Below are 26,169 nucleotides of genomic sequence, written 5' to 3' on the forward strand. Positions count from 1 at the left end.
TGTCAGAAAATGTGCATAACACATAATACATGCATCATTTGGAATGTGCATTTGACATTTTTTTAACTAAATATAAATATCTCCCAAAGACGTATCCCAAAGAAAACAATATTAAAGCTAAAACTGACAAAATGTGCTTCCAAAGAGTGATTATTTCTGTCCATGGACACTGTTAAATATAGATGTTAGATCATTTTGCTTCAGTGTTTGTTTTAGACCAGAGAATATGATTACATCAGCAATAATATCACAATTTCTATCCTAAATAAATGGCCTTAAATAGAATGACACAGTCATGAAAACAGTATTTCTTAAGCCAACTTTGCTTTTTACATAGATATTTAATGTTTAAATTCCTTAATCTCATTGCAAGTAAGTTTCTTAAAAAAATAATATACTGGAACAAAAAAACATTACAACTTCAGTTAATTTAGAGAGAGAGAAAAAAATGTTTCATGTTAAAATAAACTAAATCTTTAGACACTGCAGCAGCATGTTCAAGAATGCTATGTATGAATACCAAAATGGCTTTAATATAATTAAAATTTGACAACATTTGACAGCATATTACATAGACTTACTAAAATGTATTTTATTGTGACAAAAAAATAAATAAACTTTACAATAAAATTCAATCTGAAAAGAAGAAATACTTAACATTATATATTAAATATAATATAATATAATATATATTAAAGAAACACTGAGGGTAAAATAAAACTCTTGGATATAAAGCAATATTAAATGACATGAAAGTCAAACATCATATGGAGACATTGGTTTCATTATATGTTATATGGAGATATTAGTATATAATGTGCTTTCAGTGTGTTATCTCATCTCTGCATTTGCTTTATTGTGACAGGCTCAAAGCTCAGCAATGATTGCTTTAGCAATTCATCTCTCACTCAAACACACACACACACACACACACACACACACACACACACACACACACACACACACACACACACACACACACACACACACACACAGACTGTCTGTATGATTTGTATTTTTCAGATAAAACTCTGCATAATGTTAAAGATAAGCAGGTCAGAAAACCTGTCAATCAGTGTACAGTGTGTGTGCATGAGAGGCCATGCAGTTCACAAAAACAAAACAGAAAACAGTGAAACGGTATGACTTTGCAGATTACAAATAACCCATAATTACACATATACGTACGGCACATTAAATTGCATGCATTTGGCCAGGGACAGTTTTCATGGGTGGATCCCTATGGTCACTTGACTAACCTCCAAATTCGCATTTATTTGTGTAAACTGACAATTTTATAACTGTTTATGAATTGGATTAGTTGGTTCGTATTAAGAAGTTTATTATTAAGTGATACTGTACTTGAGTATTAAAATGCAAAGAGGTCAGTCAGTACACCTGATAATAAGCTAGGAACTGAACATCATAAATAAAAATCAAAATGAGATAGACGGTCTAAAAACAACATAAATAAATGAACTCGTTTCACAGCAGGCAGACTGTTGCCAGGAAACCCTCTTCAGATGCTGTTTTCTGCCAAAGCAGGCTTGAACGGTGATGTATTTAAATATACATTTTATAATATGCTTTGATAGAGGCCAACAAATAAATCATCTTCAATTATAATAGCACCTTATATAAGAAGAACAATTTATCAATGGCAAAAAGCACAGTAGCACTGAATCTGCTAATGCACTATTGAAAAGGGAAAAATATCTGTAGGACTGAGAGCGTGTCTGTGTGTTTTTAGAAGTGTGTAAATAAGAAAACACATTTGAGACTGTACATACTCATAGTTTTCCCCATGAGGGCTGCCTTTGTCCAAAAAAAAAAAAAAAACACCACAGAGTCCTAAAAAACTCTCTCCTAAAAGACCCCCATCAGTTCAATGAACCAAAAAGAGTGGGACAAAATGATTCAAGAAAACAGCTACTGTCTGAAGATAGCACGCATTCTTTGCCCCAGGTGCACTCCTGTGTCTGGAAAGACTAGAACTGTTTGTGGTTGTGTAGAGGAAGTGGACCAAATAATGGAAACGCCACAATAAATAAAGCGCCTTAACTCTGAAAATAAACCACAACTATAAATTCTGTTGCAAAGATGAGTCACATTAGGCTGACTGTCAATTAGCAGTATTTGTAAGCAACAAAGATAACGGTAAACAAATTGCAGGTGCATCAGCGGCTTAAACTGCAAAATTATACAGTGTGCCAAGAGGAAAATCCAGCACTTTATTTTAGTCCTGTTGTGCATGTACATACATGCAATGTAATTATTATAGTAATTGTAATAACTGTGTAATAACTAGGTACTAACCATAAACTATACCTAAACTTGTAGTTACCTTATTTTATTCAGTACTTTGTTGTGTAAGTACAGTACTGTACAGTAAGTGCATATATTTTAAAACATAGTGCAACTGAAAATTCCCCTAGGCACAGATGGACAAAATGGACAATAATTGTCTGCAGAGTCATAAGGGCCAAAGAATATGAGCCATTTACAAGACCAGGTGTAACCTATGAATAATGTTTTTTTCTGATAGAATGGTACACTATCCTGCTACACACCTGGATCCAAAGGATGTCCTTAATTCAGTTTAGTGTTGCTTAGTGCTTCTTTTCAGGGTAAAAGTAACATATTGTAAGGCTTGCATTACCTGGAAAGTCCTACCTGCACATTATTGTGAGTGTCTGCAGGTTTTTTTTTTTTTTTTGATGGTTGAGTGTGTAATTATGTGACAATGTCAAAACAAGAGTGGCACAAGTGCCACTGCACCTTGACTGTCTTTAGGGAGGAGGAAAATCATTCTGCAGTCGGAGAGCTTCATGCCAGAGCGATGAGAGGTCAATACATGCTATCGGGCTGAAAGAGAGGGAGGGGACAAAAGTGAAGAAGAGTTAACATTGTCCTCTTTCAGCACAATCACAGTTACATCTTCAGCAGCAGACCCTGAATGTCTCTCATCCATCCTTCCAAATATCCATCCATCAGTTTATTAGATGGCTGTGTCTTCAGTTGCTTTTCTCAGTGGCTTCTAACAGGGCTCACGCTTCCCTGAAAGAGAAAAAATAAAGGAAATAAGGAAAAAAGGGGAAGAGGTAGGGACTTCAAGCACCAAGTAGATTCACATGCATGAAGCTATGACTTAACAAATATGGCTGTCTTTGCTAGCCCATCACAGATGCAGAAACATGCCATTTTAAAGGAGAAGTCCACTTCCAAAACAAAGCTTCACATATAATGTACTCACCCCCTTGTCATCCAAGATGTTCATGTCTTTCTTTCTTTAGTCGTAAAGAAATTATGTTTTTTGAGGAAAACATTTCAGCATTTTTCTCCATATAATGGACTGATATGGTGCCCCGTTTTTGAACTTCCGAAATGCAGTTTAAATGCGGCTTCAAACGATCCCAAATGCGGTTGTAAACGATCCCAGCTGAGGAAAAAGTGTCTTATCTAGCGTAACAATCGGTTATTTTCATAAAAATAATACAGTTTATATGCTTTTTAATGCCAGAACTCTCGTCTTGTCTTGCTCTTCCCGACCTATGTTTTTCTTCCGGTTCATGACAGTTAGTGTATGTTGAAAAACTCTCATCTCATGTTCTCCCTCAACTTTAAAATCGTCCTATATCACTGTTTTTCCTTTTTTGTTAAGGGTGTTTGATCTTCTTTGCATGTTTACTTTGCAAAGACTGGGTCGGTACTTCTGCAGCGATGTAGGATGATTTTGAAATGATTTTTGGAGTTTTTCGACATACCCTAACTGTCTTGAGCCAGAATACACAGAGTTCAACGAGAGCAAGACAAGATGAGCGTTTAAGATTAAAAAGTATTTAAATTGTATTTTTTTTTATGAAAATAACCGATCGTTTCGCTAGATAAGACCTCGGCTGGGATTGTTTACAACCGCATTTGTGATCATTTGAAGCCACATTTAAACTGCATTTTGGAAGTTCAAAATCAGGGCACCATATCAGTCCATCATATGGAGAAAAATGCTGAAATGTTTTCCTCAAAAAACAAAATTTCTTTACGACTGAAAAAAGAAAGACATGAACATCTTGAATAACAAGGGGGTGAGCACATTATATGTGAATCATTATTTTGGAAGTGGACTTCTCCTTTAACTCAAATAACAGGTTAACAGTTTAAAACATGGCCTTCAACCACATTTCACGTTTGATATGCCTTGAAAATGACTGTGTTGACAACTATTAGCAAATCTAACCGAATGTCAGCTTTTATTCTGCACACAACATTGATTTTACATCACACTGTCTAGAGTTCATCAACAAAGCAAAGGGCCTATCCACTATGGCTGAGAAGGTTTCTAATTTATGTTTTGAAAACACCCATAGATTTGCTTATTTGTGTTGACAGGTTTTGGATATAGACTTTATTTGCATCGGGCCTGGTTCTTGGCAGTTTTGGTAGAGTGACACTGGGAGAACCGTAGAGGATAGATAGAGAAAGAAAGATAGATAGATAGATAGATAGATCTCTCCTGGTGATAAAATATGATTTAGTTCCTGTATTGATCCAGTAAGACTGTCCTTCAGGATAAGAAAGCTGCTGAGAAATCTGATGAATTGCTCAGCTCATTTCTATGAAAATGAAAATGGCTCCCTGACAAACCAGTTTATCAAAGCATATGCCTGGAGGCCAATCTTCTTTTTTCTTCCCCATTTATGCTACTGTGTTTCCAGTGACAGCATGAACAGAGCAATAACACTATAATTCTTTAAATGACATAAGTCCTCAAATAAACTCAAAAAATCAGGGCAGAGGTATTTTAAATAAATGTTGGAATCAACAAACCCACACCCTATTTCCAAAGGTGATGGTGGTCAGCTGGGTGATTGTGCTTCGAATGGTGCTGTTACATATTTGTATATGTTACATATTCTGCCCTCGAACAAATATAGTGATTTGTGGTCATTCTTTACAAGTCTTACTTCTAGTTCTCATTTCTGATTGTGCACACCTGTTTCTGGTTTATCTCCTTGTAATCCCTTTGTATATATAGCACTTCTTTTCCTTAGTCATTTGTCCGACCCTGCCTTTATGTATCTATGTTAAGCTGTTGTTCAGTTGGGATTCTATTTTCTCGTGTTTACTTTCCATCTTTTCATTTATTAAAAAGCTGCACTTAGATCCGTAAGTGTAATTACAAAAAAAGTCAAAGATCCCAAAATCGAACCCTGAGGGACACCAGTGTGGACAGAGCTGATCTTTTTTTCCCACACACATTTATTCTATACTTTTTGGAAACCTCAGTTTGCAAAGATAACAGCTTTTCTCTGAAGTCTTCTCTAATAATGCCCGATGAGGTTGGAGAACACCTGGGAAGAGATCAGAGACAAAGTCTTTCCAGATCATTTAAATTCTGTGGTCCATATTGGTGCTGCTGAAGGATGTCACAATACTCAATATAATATCGAACCATTCGGTACGACCTCCACGGTTCAATACGCTCGTGAATTGCGGTTTTTCGGTTTCGCATTTAAATAACTTCCTTGTTTTATTTCTCTCGGAATTTGCTGTATGTGCGCCCGCGATTTTACGTGCTGAAATGAGGAAACGCTTCCCCGCTTATATTTGAAAAAGCAACACACGCAGATCATCTTCCATTCTAATGACATGCAATGATAAGCCTTTCTAAACCTGTTGTCCAACAAAAGAGTTATAAAAACAAAAGTTATAAAAAACATTACAACGTGTTTTTAATTCACAACATCAGTCGAGTGTTTGAAATAACTTCCTTATGTGATCTGATGTGGATTCTTTTCACAGAATGAGGCAGATGATAAATTCTATACTCATATTCAATGTATGTCGATTAGCAATGGCTTATGAAAATACCCGAGATGACTTGAAGAACACAGATAAACCATATATTATTGCAGTCGAGTGTTTATTGTCCTTACATTTCATCATTCAAAACGTTTACTGTTATATCTTGATTTAATCAGTTACAGCAATAGCGATACTTTTATCCATACTAGCGAAGCTGGAACGGAACGTCATCAGTGCTACTTCTTTGACGCATATGTTTTTTTTTTTTTTTGCACGAGGGCGCCCTCTGGCGTCCAGTATGAATGAAACCCATCCTATTTCGCGTAAAAATCAAAAAATCAATACCTCTCTCAAAAGAAAAATTAAGCAGACATATACTAAACCACGCTTTTTCCAGTGTACAGAGGTTTACGGGAGTATTTTGTTAATTGGTTCTAATAAAACCACACTGAAGTGGCAAGACATCAGAACCGAACCGAACCGAGGTTAAAAACCGAGGTATGTATTGAACCGTGGACTAACTGTATTGTTGCATCCCTAGTGCTGCTCCTCTTCAGTTCACTCCAGTCATTTTCGACAGGGTTCAGGTCAGGAGACTGACTGCAAAACCTTACTCTGATGTTTGTCTTGGATCATTGCCCTGATGGAAGATCCAGCCACGGCCCATTATGACATTTTTAGCAGAGGTAGTCAGGTTTTGATTGTTTTATGTGTGCATGTGTGCCAAAGTAACGTCCATATAAATTCCAGGACCCAAGGTTTCCCAGCAGAATATTGACCAGAGCATCACACTGCCTCCACCGGCCTGCCTTCTTCCCATAGTGCATCTGCTGCCATCTCTTCCCTCGGTAAATAACTCACATGTACCTGTCCATCCACTAGTTCTCTCAGATCTTTTCACTTGCCCATTTTTCCTGCTTCCAACACATAAGAATTCAAGACTGTCTGTTCACTTGCTGCCTAATCTATTCCAGCCGTTGACAGGTGCCATCGTAAGAATATAATGAATGTTATTCACTTCACCTGTCAGTGGTTTTTATCTGGTGGCTGATCAGTATATATTCATATAATTCTCCCTCTTAGCAAATACAAGGTATGCAGTTTGAATACCATGTGGAAATACTTATGTTACTGATATTTGTTGGCTCTTTACTAACATGTATGATGTTTAATAAAGTATATATTATGCACATTTGTGTAAAGTGTGACTAATGCTGGGTAGTAACTGATTACATAATCTGGATTACATAATCAGATTCCAAAAATTAAGTTAAACTTTGAAAAAGTAAAAAATAAAAATACTAAATTTAAAAAATGAAGTACTTGTAATTAGATTAGATTACATTTTAAAACACTTGGAATAAGACTACAGTTTTTGATTACATGATCATGTATTATTCACACAACAACATAGCATAACAACAAATTAATAACAACAAATGGAATATATTTTCTTTCTCTTTGCATTGTTTATATCAATATGGTACAAAATTATCTAAATCAACGAGTCAGGTCAAATGTAATCTAAATGTAATCAAAAAGTAGTCTGATTACATGACCTAAAACGTATAATGTAATGGCTAATGTTACTAACTACAATTTTTGTCAAGTAATTTGGAATCAGTAGCAGACTGTAATTTGTAAGTAATCAAACAGCACTGAGTGTGACCTAACATTACATGATGTGCTGATACTAATGTTTGAAGGCTCTTAGGAGTATTGGTTTATTGCTAAGCAAAATTTGTTAAACATTTGCATTACATAATCATCATCATCAACAACAACAAAAAGACACTTAAATTAACATTTTCTGTACAAAGAAAATCTTTGGCAATATTTGATGGAAAAACTGTCCAGCTGAACTTGGATCAAAAAAACAAACAAACAAACAAAAAAAAAAAAACCTTGGAATACGACTATGCTTTATATTTTATAAAGATGAAGCAATCTGTAGTTTTTTTTTTTGGTGAATGTTTTATGTAATGCTAATGAATGCTTTCAGATTACAAAAAGATCCAGAAATATCAATAATACCCCCAATAAATGTTCTTTTACTAAATAACATTAGGATACAGTAGAGCCTATAAACATAACACATCTAGTAATGTTGAAATGGCTCAAACTTTACAATATGGTTCACAATAGTGCATAATAAATTCTTTATTTCTACACATAAATCATGTTAGTATGAAGCTAATAAAAAAAAAAAAAAATAGAGACAAAAGACTTAAGTACCTCAGTTACTAAAAATATACCAATATTTACATTTTCACTTTGATTAAATCAATCAATCAATCAATCATCAGTCAGTCAGTCAGTCAATCAATCAATCAAATAACCAGATGCCCTGGAAGGACACAGGTCACAAATGCAAACCGAAACATATACATACAAACATTTACTACGGTATGTCAGACTGTGCTACGTGAGTGTGAATCCATAAAGATATGATAAATCTGGGTCTCTGGGTCTCACATCCAGCATTTCCTGACATATTTTAGATGGGCAGTAATTGAATGATCATTACACCAAAGTTATGGCAAAGGCCTGCGTGAAGATGGGAAAATGGGGGATTTCGGCCCGCGCTGACATTTATTGCCTTTGATTTATGAGAGAAGCGCTTCCTCTCGCGTCAGGCACTCCAGTGGGCAATAAAGCGAAGAGCTTATCACCCGCAGGTAGCTTCTGTGAAACTGCCACATATGTGTGCACACACACAAGCCAACTCAGCCAATGTGCCTCCTTAATGTCTGCACCTGAATGGAACTATTCATTAAACAGCCACCGGCAGGCTGGCAGTGCCCACTATGATTTCTGTGTCAGACGCACACCGACACACTGACACACGCGCGTGTGTGAGAGAGGGGACATATCTCATATTTTCCTTTTGTCCCGTGGCAGCGCTTTCATGGAGGCTTTGAGGCCTTTCTCTTTCATTCCTTTTTCCTGCCGGATTTGAAAAGAGAAAGGTGACACGACGACAGGAAAAACCTGACCTATGTTCGGTTTGGGACTGAAAAGCTGAATGTAAATGGACTTGTTGGAACCAAAGTCTTTCACATTCAAGACATTACCAAATTAGACCGTTTGATATTATACTATTTATGTCGGGAATATTATGAAAACAATGAGTCAGTTGTCAAAAATAATTTCAGTACAACAACATTTAATTCAGTTTATTAGCTCAGTTGAGTTATTTTAAACTACAATGGATTTTCATGTAGAATAATGAACATTATGATCATAAGCTGTAACCTGCTTTTAAAAAGGTTTGTACCAATGAAAACACACATTTTGCAAAGCTGCTTTGAAACAATATGTATTGTGAAAAGTACTATATAAACTGAACTGAACTAAGTTTATCTAAAATGTGTTTAATGACATCTAAATTAAATAGTTAAAAAAAAAGTCCTAAAAAAGTTTTCAGCTGCTTCAACCCATATTAGAGTTCCTCACACGTCGTGGATCTAATTGCAGGCCTTATGAGAAGGAGAAGATAATCCAGTGGAATCAAAACACAGCAAAACAACCGAGGAAGGTTTAAGCCTGTGACACACCAAACCCACATCAAAGAACTAGCAGCGACAAAAGCCGATAGTGATGTCGCCTGCATCTGCGCCTAAAATTTGCGTATTAACACAGCACAAAGACTACAGCCGACGGCCAACTAGCACTTACGTTCTGCACCTGCCTGAGAGGAAATACCTGGAAATATCTGTCCACACCAGCAGGTGGCAGTCGTCTATATGCGTCATTCAAAAAGGGAAACCGAAACTACGTCTGTGGATATACAAGTCATAAACTAAGCAGCTCTTGCTTACGATTTTGAATATGAACCATGTTGATAATGTAAATATTCACGTATTGGAATGCACATGGAAGATGAAGATCTTTTAGTGTGTTCCCAGTTAAGGTAATTTGCTTTTGCGTTTCTTCTCGTGGACTGATTCGCTAAGCTGAGCAGCCAATCAGAGTGATCTGTCTCACTAACTGGCCGAAACCAATTCAACTGGCCAAAAAGTCAACGATGGGTCCTGACTAGTGCTGACAGACGCTCAATGATGGCCTAACTTTAGAGGCCAACCGTCGACTCGGTGTGTCATGGCCTCAGACCAGACAGAAATTTAAGTCATTATTGTACGATAATCCTCCACTCTGTCTTAACTCTAAAATCTTTGAATATTCGACAAATGCTGCACAGAAACACCACGGCAGAAGAACCATGGCTTCAGCATGGCTTCTTGTGTGTCTCATAATTAAACTTTTGGTCTAAAGAATTTTGGTCTGTTTCTCACATTAAAGTATCATACGGCTTCAGAAGACTTGAATTATATCACATGACTCTTATGGACTTCACTTAAGATACTATTATAGCTATTTTTTATAGTAGATGTGGTCACTGTCATGTGGAAGGCATCTGCATGAGCTATTTGAGGGGGTGTGAGCTATTTCTTTAAGGAATAAGTTCCTTGAATTTCAGATCTTGCTCAGAAACAGCACTCCTATTATCAGATGATAAGTGATCATGGCTTCAGGAGAAAAATATAAAAAATATGATGATGGGATAATAGAGAGTAGGGGGCGAACGAGAAAATGACAGGGAACAAATGTGCTCCATGAAACCCTAAATTAGTCTCAGCATTGGCCAGGAATTAAATCTCTATTAAATATACATGTCCTATCATAAGAATTCAAAAATTTTCTTCTGTTCAGCAGCACAGAAGTCATTAATACATTTCTTAATTCTATTCAGTCACTGACACATCTAATTCATACTGTTTGAGGATTTGTGAGGGACTGCCACAACTGTCCCAAACAGCCAAGCATGCAATAGTAGATTATACTGTAGCATCTTTCTCTCTCTCTCTGTAAAGGACAGTAAAACAGTATCATCATAACATAGGCAGGATGATATACTGTACTTATGCTGAGTTCTAGTGGCTTTGGCAGTTTGATTACACACTGCCCCGCTCTGAGACTAAATCAAGGTTTGACTTCTTTGAGACATTATGTAATGGCAGGAGCAAAAGATGGACTTTTTTCCATCACCTCTTTCTGACCTTTAGAAATAAATGGCCCTTTATTCATTTATTTATTGCTGCTGTGCTTCTATGTAATTACTTTCTTTGCAAGGGAAATGAGAAATGACGATTAATAGCTATCTTACTTCCTCCACATGGACACTTTTCACATTTCCGGGGTTCATATAAGCGGAAGTCATCATAGCTGGGTAACCCTCTAAAGTGGTGAACAGATAGCAATCGCAAAATTGCTCCAACATCACCAAAAAAAAAAAAAAAAAAAAAACACTTACATTCAGCAGACTGAATGTTAACTACTTCTGTGTCATTTATTGCCAAAGTAATACAACACAAAGTATATTGTTATAAAAATATACACTACCAGTCAACAGTTTCTGAACAGTAAGATTTTTATTGTTTTTTAAAGAATTCTCTTCTGCTCACCAAGCCTGCATTAATTTGCTCCAAAATGCATCAAAAGCAGTAATATTGTGAAATATTTTTAGTATTTAAAATAACTGCTTTCTATTTGAATATATTTTAAAACGGAATTTATTCCTATAGTCAAAGCTGAATTTTCAGCATCATTACTCCAGTCTTCAGTGTCACATGATCATTCAGAAATCATTCTAATATGCTGATTTGCTGCTCAAGATTTATTATTGTTATCAATATTTAAAACAGCTGAGTACATTTTTTTCAGGATTCTTCGATGAATAAAAAGATCCAAAGATGAGCAATTATCTGAAATGAAACACTTTTGTAACATATGTAAATACACTATTCTATTCAAAAGCTTGGAGTCAATATTTTTTTCTTTTTTCTTTTTATTTAGCAAGGATGCTTTAAATTGATGATAAAAACATTTATAATGTTACAAAAGATTTCTGTTTCAGATAAGTGAATACATTTTTATTCATTAAAGAAACTTGAAATAATTCTACTCTGTTTTCAACAACAACAATAACAACAACAACAACAATAATAATACTAAATGTTTTTTTGAGCAGCAAATCAGAATATTAGAATGATTTCTGAAGGATTATGTGACTGGAGTAATGATGCTGAAAATTCAGCTTTGAAATCACAGGAATTAATTACATTTTAAATATATTGAAATAGAAAACAGTTATTTTGAATAGTAAAAAATATTTCGAAACTGTACTGTTTTTGCTGTACTTTGGATCAAATAAATGCAAATTAAAAAACAACAACAACAAAAAAAAAAAAACTTTGCTAGATAGGGTCCATTACCAAGCTATTTAAGAACCAATAGGCTATTGTCTAAATGTAGTTCAAAGTCTTGAGAATGAGATCATTTTTTTCCCATCTTAGTTTTTACTAAATGCTCTTTTTGCACTGTGGAGGAACTCAATACATCAATGTATACTCCACTCCTTTTTTCTATTTGAGTCTTAATTTAGTAAATGCTTAATGCTTTTCTATAGTCAGTGGCAAACACTGGTAAAGACAACATTCATCTAGACTGGCAATGTTCTCTAGAACAGCAGATACACACTCCACCTCACTCTGTAGCCTGGTCTTCTTTCAGTGACGGTACAAAACAAAATGCAGCCAAATTAGTCAGTTTCTGATTTACATCCACTGCTTTGCAGTATTGTTTTTGCTTTGTTTATTAAAAGTTGTACACAGCCCATGTCAAAACAAAAATACATATTTTTTGACCTACACTGTTCTTTATATTCTTGAACAGAATGAAAAGGCAAGTTCTACCAAACCAACAGAGCAGACTCCTACCTGGACTCCATAGTGTCTTTGGTGAGATAGACAATCCAGTAGACCAGGTTGAAGGCCCCAAAGGACAGAGGGAAAAGGATGCGTGAGTACTTGTCAATAATACTAGTTCCTATCAGCATGTTGTTGGCAGGGACGGTGGAGCCTTGCTGATGGAGATCAGGCTGTGGTGGTCTGGAGAGCCTGTCAGTAGTACCATCTCTTTGAGAGAGGGAGTTCAGTCTTTTCTTCAGTACACCTCCGGGGTCCAGAGGATTCTAGACACAGACAGATTCATTTGTAAGATGAGAACAAGCAAATAGTTATCAAACTGTTTGACTGGTGACTCAACGGATGCTTTTCACATTAAGGTTTGGAACGCAGACTAGAAATGAAACAGTGCAGCTGGTGTAATGACAGACCACAGAAAATGTTATTACAGTGATCCTTTTTGCTTCAGTGATACAACCAAACAAACACAACACAAATATAATAATATTCACCCTTGTAGTGTGTGTTTTGATTTTGTTGCAAAGGTAAATTTGTTGCAACAGAAAACCACTTTAGAGTTTAAAGTTGTGTAGTGATGTTGTAGCAATGTTGACTAGTGTTGTAGAGTTGCCAGATTTAACTGCTACATTAAAGCAAACTTGATAAAAAAGATGCAATAAAATTATGCATTTTCCAATTTTATGTGCACTGTAAATTCAGCTACACCATGAGCTAAAGCTATTTTATTTTATTTTATTTTTAGGGCTGTCAAATGATTAATCGCAATTAATCGCATACAAAACAAAAGTTTGAGTTTGCCTAATAAATGTATGTGTACTGTGTGTAATTATTATGTATATATAAATACACACAAATATATATATATATATATATATATATATATAAGAGAAATGTCATTTATGTACAGAATATTTTTTATATAATATAAATTCTATTAAAAATATAATAAAAACATACTTGTAATATTTTTTAAATATATACATGAATGTGTTTGTATTTATATATACATAATTATACACACAGTATTTTATTTTATTTTATTTTATTTTATCCCAGAGGCTAACTCACCAGCTTCAACCAGTTAATGTCTTTGTAAAGAACTGTTTACACTTTATTCTGAGGTCCAATTTTCACTATTAATTAACTAGTAAATAAGACCTTTGCCTCAATAAACTTCTAGTTTGCTGCTTATTAATAGTTAGTAAGGTAGTTGTTGTTTAGGTATAAAGTGGATTAAGGCATCTGAAATATGATCATTCAGAATAAGACACTAATATGTGCTTCATAAGTACTAATAAACAGCCAATACATTAGTAATATGCATGCTAATAAACAATTAGTGAGAACTGATCCCTAATCTAAAGCGTTACCAGACTGTTGCATGCAACCTAGCAAATTTTATGTGATAATGTAATGTTATTAGTAGGTCGTAGCCATTAAATATGATATTTAGAGCAGGTGGACAACAATATCTGTTAAATTAACTTTAATCAATCTTCGCTCTGAGTGAACAAGGTTATTTATGGCTTTTATTTGCAGCGCCTTAGCTGTTTCCGGCTGGGAAAGTTTTGGCATCAAGCAGCAGCTTTGACTCGGTTCCATCATTGAGCAGGTTTCCAAGCTGTGAGTGTCAGCTGCAGATCACTGTGTCGCCCCTACTGCAACGTGAAATCGCCCAGGGAGCACCTGGCTCACGCTGCCATAATACTGTAGCTATTTTTGACACCGCAACAGGCAGCACCTAACTCAGGCTAAATACCCAAGGCAATGGGACGTTCACACACTTGTATCCTGTCTCTGGCTCTCTACATGTACTTCTTGAATGTGCACCGTTGCACTGTTTTCCAAAAGAGCCATCATCCTTGTGTCAGTTTACTGCTGCCATTGGTTGAGCAAGAAGCTGACATGTTGAAGTGCTGTCTTTAAAAGAAGCCATAGTGTTTCCATTCTTCAGGAAGTCAACCTGCAGATATTTTTAAAAGCAGAAGTCCACTTCCAAAACAAAGATTCACATATAATGTACTCACCCCCTTGTCATCCAAGATGTTCATGTCTTTCTTTCTTCAGTCGTAAAGAAATTATGTTTTTTGAGGAAAACATTTCAGCATTTTTCTCCATATAATGGACTGATATGGTGCCCCGATTTTGAATTTCCATGGGTGATGGGAGTTTCTTGACATACCCAAACTGTCATGAACTGGGAAAAAAAATAGTCCAGGTAGAGTAAGACAAGACGAGCATTTGACATTAAAAAGTATATAAATTGTATTATTTTAATGAAAATAACCAATTGTTACGCTAGATAAGACCCAACCGCATTTGTGATCGTTTGAAGCTGCATTTAAACTGTATTTTGGAAGTTCAAAATCAGGGCACCATATCAGTCCATTATATGGAGAAAAATCCTGAAATGTTTTCCTCAAAAAACATAATTTCTTTACGACTGAAGAAAGAAAGACATGAACATATTGGATGACAAGGGGGTGAATACATTATATGTGAATCTTTGTTTTGGAAGTGGACTTCTCCTTTAAGGCAAAACCACATTTTTTTTCTTTCTCCAGGCTTTGTCAATTTTAAGATTTTGGCTACTATAATTGCTTCTATAATATGTCTTATTTCAGACTAGTGGAAAGTAGACATCCAAAGTCTGCTTTCTATTAAACTTTAACATACAATACATAAAAGAAAAGTATATTTAAAGACAGTTTTCTCAATGATCTACTGATCCATAAATATTCACTTCAGTAGCACTTTCAAACACCAAACATTTTTTTCTGCCTATTTACATTATTTTAGATCGAAAAAAATCACAATTTCCAAACACTCTAACAAAAACTAACTTTGATATGTTAACAAAATGAAAGCAGACTTTTAAACTTGGTTTCATGCAATATTTCTGTTTTGGAATGCATGCAAATTAGTGCATATTTATTAAATAATCAACTAAACAACATCTCATTTCCACATTTAAACATACAATTTCAGAAAACTTGTAATACAAAGCAGTTGTCTTAATGTACTGTAATTAATCAACTGGTTACATGGTGATATCTATGAGTAACCATATTCAAAAAGTTAAAACTTAGATTCAAAAAGTTGGAAACTTGGATATTTAACTATTACTAGCATACTGGCTGTTTATTAGTACTTATAAAGCACATATGGATGTCTTATTCTGCATGAGCATATTTTAGATCCCCTAATCCACCCCATACCTAAACTTAACAACTACCTTACTAACTATTCATGAGCAGCAAATTAGGAGTTTATTGAGGCAATCATCATAGTTAATAGTTAACTATTTCTATTTGGTCCCCAAATTAAAGTGTGGCCTCAAATGAATGTAAAAAGCCTTTTGTAGGTTGATCCCCACCCCAAAAGTGTAATCAGTGTATGCTATCAAAACATTGAAGCTTCCCAACCAGGATAACATAGCAACCTTAGCTCAACCAGTGGGGTGAGTTCAGTTTGTGATTTTAATGGCATACTGGGGAGTATTCAAGAAACCTGCTGGAAAAGGTGCAAACAATAGAGTGCAAAATTCTCATATGGGACGATCATGTCATGAGCCAATTACTGCGGAGCTGTTTTTACATGGCATAGAAGCCAACGGAAGTCTTAATGAAGCCTAAGTCAGAAGACGCACTTCCACACTCCCACAATTCTGAATTTGCACCAAACCAAAGTGAGCCACAGTCTCTGTCATTATGCCTGTGACTTTACACGCAACAGAACTCAGACTGTGACTTCACACATTAATTTACCCACTCCAGGCAAGAGTACGATGGCATTGCGTCTACCGCCTACAGCAATCATGCGAGACACAGAGGATAGATCCCCTCGCTTTGAGCCTGCCATGCTTTCGCTTGGATGTTTTGCTACGTTGAACTGATTATATAATCTGCAGCAGTAAAATGGCTGGGGAGGCCACTGGCTGTCTCCTTTCGTCTAGCATGCCTGTTATCAGCTGAAACGAGAGCGAACCATGAAAGGGAGAGAGAAGAGAGACTGGAATGAATGGAGACACAAAGAATTACCGTAACAACTTCTCCATCACTTCTGGCCGCAGCACAAGCCAGGTTGGCCCGCCGAAGTTCCTTATTGGCCTGCAAGGTGGAGAAATAGTTGACAGCAGCGAACTCGATAAGGGCGGAGAAGACGAACGCGAAGCAGACGGCGATGAACCAGTCCATGGCGGTGGCGTAGGAGACCTTGGGTAACGAGTGACGAGCGCTGATGCTCAGCGTGGTCATGGTTAGTACTGTGGTGATGCCTGTCGAGAACACACGAGAAAGCAAAAAGTCTTGGTAAAGATTTCTGTTCCGTTCTCAGTCACTTAGGTTAAAATTAGCCTCAGTAATGAAATTTATTCATTCAAAAATGCAAATTCTGTCATTATTATTTTTGCAACTGACACCCAAAAATGGTTAAAAGCTTTCTGAATGATGAAAAACTCATATGTGGAAAATGTAAAATATGAAAATTGGGTCACATTTTACAGAGTGTCTATTTACACTAAGTGCAAACTGCATGCCTTGTTGGCAGAGGCTATTTACACTAACTCCGCCCATGAACGTGTGATTGGGCTAGTCAACACTACAAAACATGCCTGCCAAACAATGGCATTGTTGGTGAAGGGCATCCTGTAGTCTTTTTGACGCAATTGATCTGGGTTTGAATCCACCTTTAATAAGGCAGCATCCATTTAATAATTTGAATTAAAACTATAATTTACGCTATTACTGCATACTGTTTTATAATGTACTACAATACTGCGGTGCAGATAATTGCCTTTAAGTATTATAAATAGCAGAAAATCCTGCTATTTTAATTTAGTGTAAATAGAATCTATCGCTATTTGCACTTAGTGTAAATAGGCCAATGGTATTTACACTTAGTGCAAACAGCCACTGCCTTTGTTTTAAGGTCCAATTTTAACTATTAACAAACTATTAACTATGACTTTTGCCCTAATAAACTCCTAATTTGCTGCTCATTATTAATTAATAAGGTAGCTGTAAAGTTTAGGTATGGGGTGGATTAAGGGATAAAAAAATATAATTATTCAGGCCATAAGACTTTAGTATGTGCTTTATAAGTACTAACAGCCAATATGTTAGTAATATGCATGCTATTAAGCAACTACGTAGTTAATAGTGAGAATTGGACGTTCAAGTGTTACCAAAAATATTCTAGGAGCATTTAAAATATTTTCTGTTAATGCATTTTTTTTTATCAGCAACACAAATTTAAGGGCATATACAGTACTTGAAGTGCAGATATTTTCCCCCCTGTCAAAGGCAAGCCAGTTAGTCATTTGATTGCCATGCAATTTGTAAAACCAAAAGACAACAGGATTTTTAGACAGGGTTATCATGCGAGTATGACACCTTACGTATGAAAGCTGTATTTCTAGTTGCTGTGATATAACAACACCTGGAGGTTTTGTGTCTTCTAATTTTTTTATGTGGACTCTTAGTTTGTAGTTTTGCCTTGTGTTCCTGTTTTTTTCTGAGTGGTCTCCACATGTTCTTTATCACTCTAAAGTTTCCCATTTCTGGTCTGCTCTTGTCCTTGTATGGATCATGTTGGTGGACTCAGTTCTGTCTCTTGATTCACATCTTTCCTGTACTGTTGTTGTGTTTATTAAAAAGACATGCAGTTGGATCCTTTCTCCCATGTTTCTGAGCACCAACATAAAGGGGCTGATGGGAAAATGAGGGGGTGAGGGGCAGTGTGCAGTCATTTTATAATGGATCATAGAGACCAATGGGCCGCTGGTGCGTGTCGGCTCTATTCAATAGGTCATTTACTCAAAGCTCTGCATGAACTCCTGCGGAATAGCTCCAGGATAAATAATAGGCATTAGTTCAGTAAGGACTGAAAAGCCTTTGAGATTCAAAGAGATTTGCCCAAAAGATGACAGATAACAATATTTATTAAGCTTTGTTATATGTGACCCTGGACCACAAAACCAGTCTTAAGTAGTACAGGTATATTTGTAGCAATAACCAAAAATACGCTGTATGGGTCAAAATGATTAATTTTTCTTTTATGCCAAAAATCATTAGGATATTAAATAAAGATCATGTTCCATGAAGACATTTTGTAAATTTTCTACCGTAAATATATAAAAACATAATTTTTGATTAGTAATATGTATTGCTAAAAAACTTCATTTAAAGGCAATTTTCGCAATATTTTGATGTTTTTGTACCCTCAGATTACAGATTATCAAATAGTTGTATCTTGGTCAAATATTGTCCTATCCTAACAAACCATACATCAACGGAAAGCTTATTTATTCAGCTTTTAGGTTTAGAAATTTTCAAAAAACGGACTCGTATGACTGGTTTTGTGGTCCAGGGTTGCATATTTTATTTTACATCTAAAGCAGGACATATGTTTGACAAGTGTTGCTTCATTTAATAAAACTGTATTTATAGAGGCAAGGGATTTTTATTTCATGAGACAAGAATGCCCTTTTTATATTTCATTCAGTTCATTTTTTCTTCATGTTTGGAACAATATTGTGTTAGATATTTTTCTCAATAATTATTTTTTTTTATCCACCACATTTTGTTTGTATTCAAGTTATACATACAGACAAAAAATAAATAAATAAATAATGTGATTTCACATTATAAGCTGAATAAGAAAATTGCAGTATTGTTTTTTAAATACTGTACTGTACAAGCCAATCCTGCTGTCAAGCAATCTAGTTCAACAAAACTAGTCCAAATAGCAAAGTCCTAACTACACAACATTGGATCTTCACAGCTGTCTAGATTACTAATTTCTATCACTGGCTCAGAGTCATTAATTTCATTACATTACAAACAAAGTTCTTATTTGTTTTGAGAAAAAAAAACAAAAACAAAAAAAAACATTGGGGCTTCTGAATAATAAAGAATCATTATACATGAGATAAAACATACATTCCCAAGAAAATGCATACAATGCATGTATTTTTTCTTCATTCATTCATTTATAAATTGATTTATTTAAAATCACTACTGCCAGTAAAGCCATCCAATTTCAGCTGAACTGGAATACAACATCAGATGGGCAAGGACTGAAAACTGCCTGATATTAAGGTTAGATTAAAAGATGCCTTTCCTGAGAAAAAAGGCCTGGGTTGCAACTTCCATTATTTTCTGTTGAGAGCATACTCTCTGACATACCAAGTCATATGCTGTCACTTTACTTTACACACCCACACGCACACACATTTCACATAACTAAAACAAATCTGGTCTTTCTGCGTTTTTCACTAGATCATGCCCCACCTTCTCAAAACCTGTTACTTTAAGGGCAAAGGTGTTGCTGATACAATCTGCCAAGCTATCCGCATCAGGACCGGCTTGCTGTGTTTTTGTTGGCCTGCTGTGGGTGATCTATAGAGCAGCTCATGGTCGATGGGTCGAGCAGATAGAAATTAGATACATTTTCTCACCCAAGGAGAGACTACATTCAAGAGAGGGAGTATCTGCTATGAGGACAGTAACGATGAAACATACCCAGGTCTTAATAGAGACACCAACATTTTATGGCAGGCACAAAGCTTGAATTCTAGATGACTAAGCTCTATAGAGACATAACAGGAGTGCATTATAAATGGACCTGATGGGAAGCTGAGCTGTCTAGGGATCAGGTTTGCCTGTAGCACCCAGTAATAAAATTCACTTTAGAGAGAGCTGAATGAACGTATATAAACACTAGGCCTTAAAGGAATATTTCACCATAATCATCATTTATTAACTCTCATGTAATTCCAAACCTGTGTGATTGCATGAATGAACATATGGTTGTCAGGCTCCAAATGACAAAAGGTGCCATACAATAATAATAAAATTGATACAGCCCATGACCTACAGAAGAAAAAGGCTATAATGAGTTACAGTGTCACTTATTCAGATCTGCTGCAGATCTCATTCAAATTCAAATATAGTGGAAGCATGTCATACCAGGTTGAACAGCAATGATGCCAAACATTATTGGTTCTCGTGTGACTCAGTGACTAAGGGTACTTTTATGCAACGTCACCTAATGCACATCTAAAAGCCACATTTTTTTTTTTAAATTATTAATTTATTTACTAAAAGTGAGTAGTAAACTGGCTAAATTAACTGAACCAGATCGTTATTACTCTTTTCATACAGTTAAAAAAAGACTTCCTGTACAGTATTATCTTTTTTGAACAGCTCTTTTCTCAGGTGTTCAATAGAATCTGATAGAGGTCCAATAAACAGGGCTGTGTTTCCCAAAAGCATCATTAGCCTAAGTAGATTGTAGAAACCACATGCACCAGTGATCTCTACAATCTGCAATGCTTTTGGGAAATGCAACCCAATTTAATTCCTTACAGAAAGGACATGAAAATGTTTTTATGTCTAAAAGCAATGCACTTGAATAGGTCAACTGACTAACTCTGATCTCACATCTGACACTCATAACTACTATAATAAATATCCACATAGGCCCGTCACTCTTTTTAACCTGACGGTCCTATCAAACTAATGCCTTTCACAGATAAATATAACTTGAGCTTTCACCTCCACAATCTAATTAAAAAAACCTCATTGAATATTCAACTTCAGCTTCAACTCAAAGGTTAATATCTAGTCAGATCCTATTTACAAGAGAAACACGGTTCCTGAGCATGAATGGAAATGTAAGAAGCTAAGGCACAAACACAACTCCTAGGGGCAAAAGAATGCTTTTAAGGGCAAAAAGTTGGTCCAAATTAACCTCAGTCAATTACATCTCTGAACCAAGGCTCTGGGTTATTCCAGCTTTTAGTGGAAGAAGATTGTGATGTAGAGCAACTACAATGGATATGGACAGTGAGTGCCTGTGCCTATTCATCTCTACTCTCAAAGGCAAGTCATTTGTTAGAACTCTCACTCCGTTTCTTTTTTACACTGTATTAAGTTTTCTTTCACATCTCTTTTCACGAGAATAACACTTTCACCTCAGAACTGAGACAGAGCTGAGAAACATGCTGTAGGTTGCTCACCTGTCCACATGAGCGGTGTTTGCTTGCAGAAACAACTCTTCTGACATGGTGTATCTCACACCTCGCTTCGAGTGAAGCCATTTTTATACTAAAGTTGTGACTTTATCAGCAAAACATGATCGTATCCTAATTAACCCATTTAAAGGGATAATTCACCCAAAAATGAAACCTCAACCTGAATGAATCTCTTATAAGATATTTTTAAGAATGTTTTTTTTTTCCTGAGGGTGAGTAAATGATGACAGAATGTTCATTTTTGGGTCAACTATTCCTTTAAGACTGCAGCCAACTTTATTGACAGGTGGGCAAAACATCTTTATCATCGCAGTCTCTGCATATGTTTCCACGACAGTTTGGATATATAGTGCCCCAAACAAGGCACATTTGATCGGAAAACTCAAATATATTCCAAAAACGTTTCACCACCTTATGCAAATTGAATATGACAGCTTGCACAGGCTTTAATTGTTTCATGCTGATGTGTTTTTCATACAGATAAAAACTCTAGCTGTAGGTTATAGATTGATACACTCCTAATTGCCCAATAAGCTTATTCTAATTGCCCCATTCAAACAGAAGACCACAAAGACAGATGCTTCATTTGTGCATACCAAATTAACCAGGCGAAAAAAGCAATGAGGACAAAGTAAAAGTTAAGAGACTGCAACTTTAAAGCACAACAGCCTGGTTCCTCCAGAGTTAAAATGAAATATCAGCAAACATATCTATTTGCATCCTCTAAAAAATGATTACTCATCTGATGTTTCTGTTTGGAAAGCAGGGCAAACAGAGCCAGGAAGAGGATCTCAGTATGTTTGCTTTTATCCTACAATACCACAGAACAGGGGCCAAGGCACTTTAAGTGATTTAGGACCATTGCCAACCACTGCCAAGAAGAGTGCATTAAGATAATGAAGCAATGGAGATCTACATAAAAAAGCAACAGAAAATGTGCATCATCTCATCAAGTTATAAATGGCTGCTTAGCAAATTCATCTGGTTTCCTTTCGGTTTATGAAGAAAGACTTTGATGTATATTTATGATGGCACAATTTTTATGAGAACTTTCAGTATCAGTCTCGCAATTCACAACTCTTCACTTTAAATTGTACTGCACCAATATAGATTCATTTGTTTCAAATCTGGTGTCTTTAAAACACAAACACCTTCTGCTTCCTGTGGCTCAGTTCCAGAACTTAGTGAACTGCTGTGCACTCTACAGCCTACATAGACAGCATCCTAACTGAAATGGAGCCTCAAAATTAACTGAACTGAACCATTCGGCAACTCGTAATGTTTAGCATTAGAGAGTTAATTATGAAAGAAAGAATAAATTGGTAAAACAGTTCAGTAGTCTCAATAGTCAGTTTAATTGTCACCGATTACTTCAAATTTCTATCGCTTCATCCACTGCCTGAATTTTTTTTTTTTCCACTGAGCTTGTTGCTATGCATTCTAGGATTGCATTCTGTGTGAGGAATACATTGGAATTTGGCCAAAAGAAGGTCATAATGATCTTAGAAGACATAATGTTGCTGCCTACCTTTTAGAAACTACTGTATGATCTGTTGTGTCTTAAAATGCTGCAGCTCACTAAGTCTAAAATAGAAAGTCTATTTTAAGTTTAAATCTGATTTTGTATGCATAAAATGGCATGCACTTTAGTATTAGCATGTTGGTGCATGTGCAGTGAGCCCAACAGATGAACAATTAAAGAGGAAGTAAAAAACAGTGGATTACCAAACACAGTTCTGGCCGGTACCGACTCTTTGTCAATCCAAAAGGACACCTGTGCGAGGATCACAGTCATAATGCACGGGATGTATGTCTGGATCAAGAAGAAACCCATTTTCCTCTGCAGGTGGAAGTACACCGTCATGACTATGTATTCACCTGCGAGAGATAGATATGGAACATCAGTGGAACAGGCAATGCTAAACTACAATAGTTTCTGTAGAAATTCATTTAAGACAAAGTGAAAAATCTAAACCAAGCCAGAAAACATCTGTCAATCAATCATCTGTCCCAAAGCTCATACCTGTGTTTGACTTCAGCCTCTCACTAGACACTGTCTGTCCAATGAGATCATACTGGAGCAGACTGGAGCTCTCCTGAGGAACTTCCACCGAAAATAACGGTCCTTTCTTCCATGTGTAAACAATCTCACTCATTGGGTAGGCATCTACATTAGGCACAAAGCCAAATGGAAGTCAGTCATACCTGTAAATCCATTCAGAGGGAATACATGCCATTTTAAACGTACTTACAGCTGCCAAATTTCAAAGGACATGAATGTCCATCCATTGGAAAGTTGATCAGCCGCATGGGACACTCAGCATTGATGGTTAACCTGAAAACAATAAAGGAATCACCTTTAAGTTATTCGAAACAACAGACGATTTTCTTAAACTCTATATAAAGTGAGCATCAAAAGTCATTTTCAAGTCAAAAGTTCATATGGTAAAATCCTTCGTTTTGCATCTGCATTAAAGAGATAGTTTACCAAAAAATGGATTCTGTCATCGTTTACCCACCCTCAAGTTGTTTTAAACCTGTATGAGTTCTTTTACATGGAGTACAGAGGGTATTTTGAGTATCTTATGTGGGTAATCAAACAGTTACTGGTAGCCATTGACTTCCATAGTATGGAATAAAAAATGCTATGGAAGTCAATGGCTACCAGCAACTGCAGCATTCTTCAAAATATCATCTTTTGTGTTCAACAGAAGGGTGACAGAAGGGAACATAAGGGTGAATAAACAATGACAGGATCTCTTTAATGTTGATTTGCACTGATTTAATACACTTTCCCCTACAACTTTTATTATTGTTATTAAAATGCTAAGTATACATATAATTACAGCTAACCAGTACATGGTATATAATAGAATCCGCTGTATTTTTGTGGACTGTTTTAATTTAATAAGTTTTAATTTCTACTGCCATTTTAGAAAGCAAGTGTGCAGTGCATCTTTGACTTGGAGAGCAAATGTTTTGGCATGCAGGTTACCTCATGGTGTACAGAATAGTTCCGTTCTGCATGATGCGGAACAGCTTGTTGGGAGTGGTCATGTTGTGCGAAATAGAACGTTTGCCATTTCGGAAGAAAGTGTCTGGTGTCCAGATCTTGCTGACCATTAGGTTGTTGAGACGTAGGATCTCAATGGGGCCCTCAAATTTCAGACGGTCATCTATCCACGTTTGGCGAAAAAACACATCCATTGTGTATTCCTAAGAAAGTGTTTTAAGGGTTTTATAAGAAATACACAAGACTGCAGTTTTAACTCAACACAAATCAAATTTTCGTGTGCAGAGCATGTGAAAAAATAAAATAAAGCATGGAACCAGATATACAAACAACCACCCACAATACTTTTTTATGAGTGAACACATCAGCAAAGTGTCATCGGGTATGTATCTGCTGTACATTCACTCTGGAATGTTTTTTTTTTTTTTTCCCTCCGCTAATCTTGGCAGAGACTTATCTATACTGTCTTTCGGATTGTCACAGTGGATCACATGGCAAGCGAGGTGGCTTTGGACATTGTAGAAAAATAGTGTAGTGTGTAACAGAGGAAAGAGAGCTGAGCCGGGACCCTCACTGTCAGGGATTGTCAACCAGATTAAAATCCCTAAGCTGCTATAATGACATCCTGCCCAAATGTCAGAATAATGAAGCCAGGGCCGACATGACTGGAGGCAGTGGGCATAGAAAACATGCAATTACGGTGGATTTATGTTTGTGCGCATGTTTGCATGCATCATATATATAATTGCTTTACTCACATACCATTTCCACATCAGAAACAGGACCAAAGCTGGTGACAAAGATGTCCGTTTTAACCTCTGTGACAGGTCCTACAGTTTTTTTTTAAATAAATAAATAATAACATTAGAATTAGTTTAAAAGAAAGAATCCTTAGTTTGTTCATTACACATATTTTAAACATAATAAACTTGCAAAACAATAAGGCAGTTTCTGGTGAACAACTTGAGGAAGTCTCACACGCAAAGTCCAGAATCATTTAATTTCCGCGAAAATTGGATAAAACTCCCCAAAGTCAGACTTTAAAAGCAGTAAAGTGATTCCAGCAATTGCCTACCTCCAAATCCAGGTCGGAGTCTGTTGTCATATCCATCTAATAATCTGTCCAAAATGCGCGTAATGTTATCCAAATATATCCTTGTCTCGGCTGGTGGATTTGCAAACACCTGTCCAACACTGTAAACAGAGTCAAAACTTTATTTCCATTTTCACACACGAATAAGCAAAGCAGAAAAACAAACACGCATGCAAAGTCCGATAAAAGCACTTTGCTACTTACCAAGACAGGAAAAAACATGTGCGTATCCAAGCCATGCTTTGCGCGCGCTCTCTATCCAAGTGTCCCCTTGTCAACTAGTGTTAGTTGCACGTCCCATAATTTATGTGTGCGAAAGGAGCTGGTGCGGTCGCGAGGCTCGTGTGCGTAAATCCTGAAGCTTTTATGCGTGAAGTCTTGCTGGAGTTCCTCAGTGGGGTTGCGCTTCTTCTGACTCACTCTGATGGAAAACTAAAGTGCTTTCAAAGAGGCGGAG

At 36.2% G+C, this 26,169-nt stretch overlaps 1 protein-coding gene across 1 annotated transcript; it reads right to left on the minus strand.

The window, feature by feature from the left end:
• Window positions 1–1,009: 1,009 nt before the first annotated feature.
• Window positions 1,010–26,169, minus strand: gabra6b (gamma-aminobutyric acid type A receptor subunit alpha6b). The gene is made up of 10 exons (XM_051093125.1): window positions 25,917–26,169; window positions 25,695–25,813; window positions 25,382–25,449; window positions 24,602–24,822; window positions 23,859–23,941; window positions 23,630–23,773; window positions 23,332–23,484; window positions 16,610–16,845; window positions 12,582–12,835; window positions 1,010–3,057 (listed from the first exon to the last, which is right to left on the minus strand). Exons 1-10 carry the CDS (start codon window positions 25,949–25,951, stop codon window positions 3,048–3,050), a joined length of 1,323 nt encoding a protein of 440 aa, XP_050949082.1. The 5' UTR covers window positions 25,952–26,169; the 3' UTR covers window positions 1,010–3,047.

Source organism: Labeo rohita, chromosome 21 (assembly GCF_022985175.1).
Source record: "Labeo rohita strain BAU-BD-2019 chromosome 21, IGBB_LRoh.1.0, whole genome shotgun sequence".
Taxonomy (NCBI): Eukaryota; Metazoa; Chordata; class Actinopteri; order Cypriniformes; family Cyprinidae; genus Labeo; species Labeo rohita.

Bases quoted from the DNA above. Each gene is read 5' to 3' on its own strand.
- gabra6b (XM_051093125.1), bottom strand. From the start codon at position 25,951: ATGGCTTGGATACGCACATGTTTTTTCCTGTCTTG. The intron at 16,846-23,331 runs GTAATCCACTGT...TGTTCTCGACAG, and splicing joins ACCGGCCAGAACTGTGTTTG to GCATCACCACAGTACTAACC. The intron at 12,836-16,609 runs GTAATTCTTTGT...GTCTGTGTCTAG, and splicing joins GTGATGGAGAAGTTGTTACG to AATCCTCTGGACCCCGGAGG.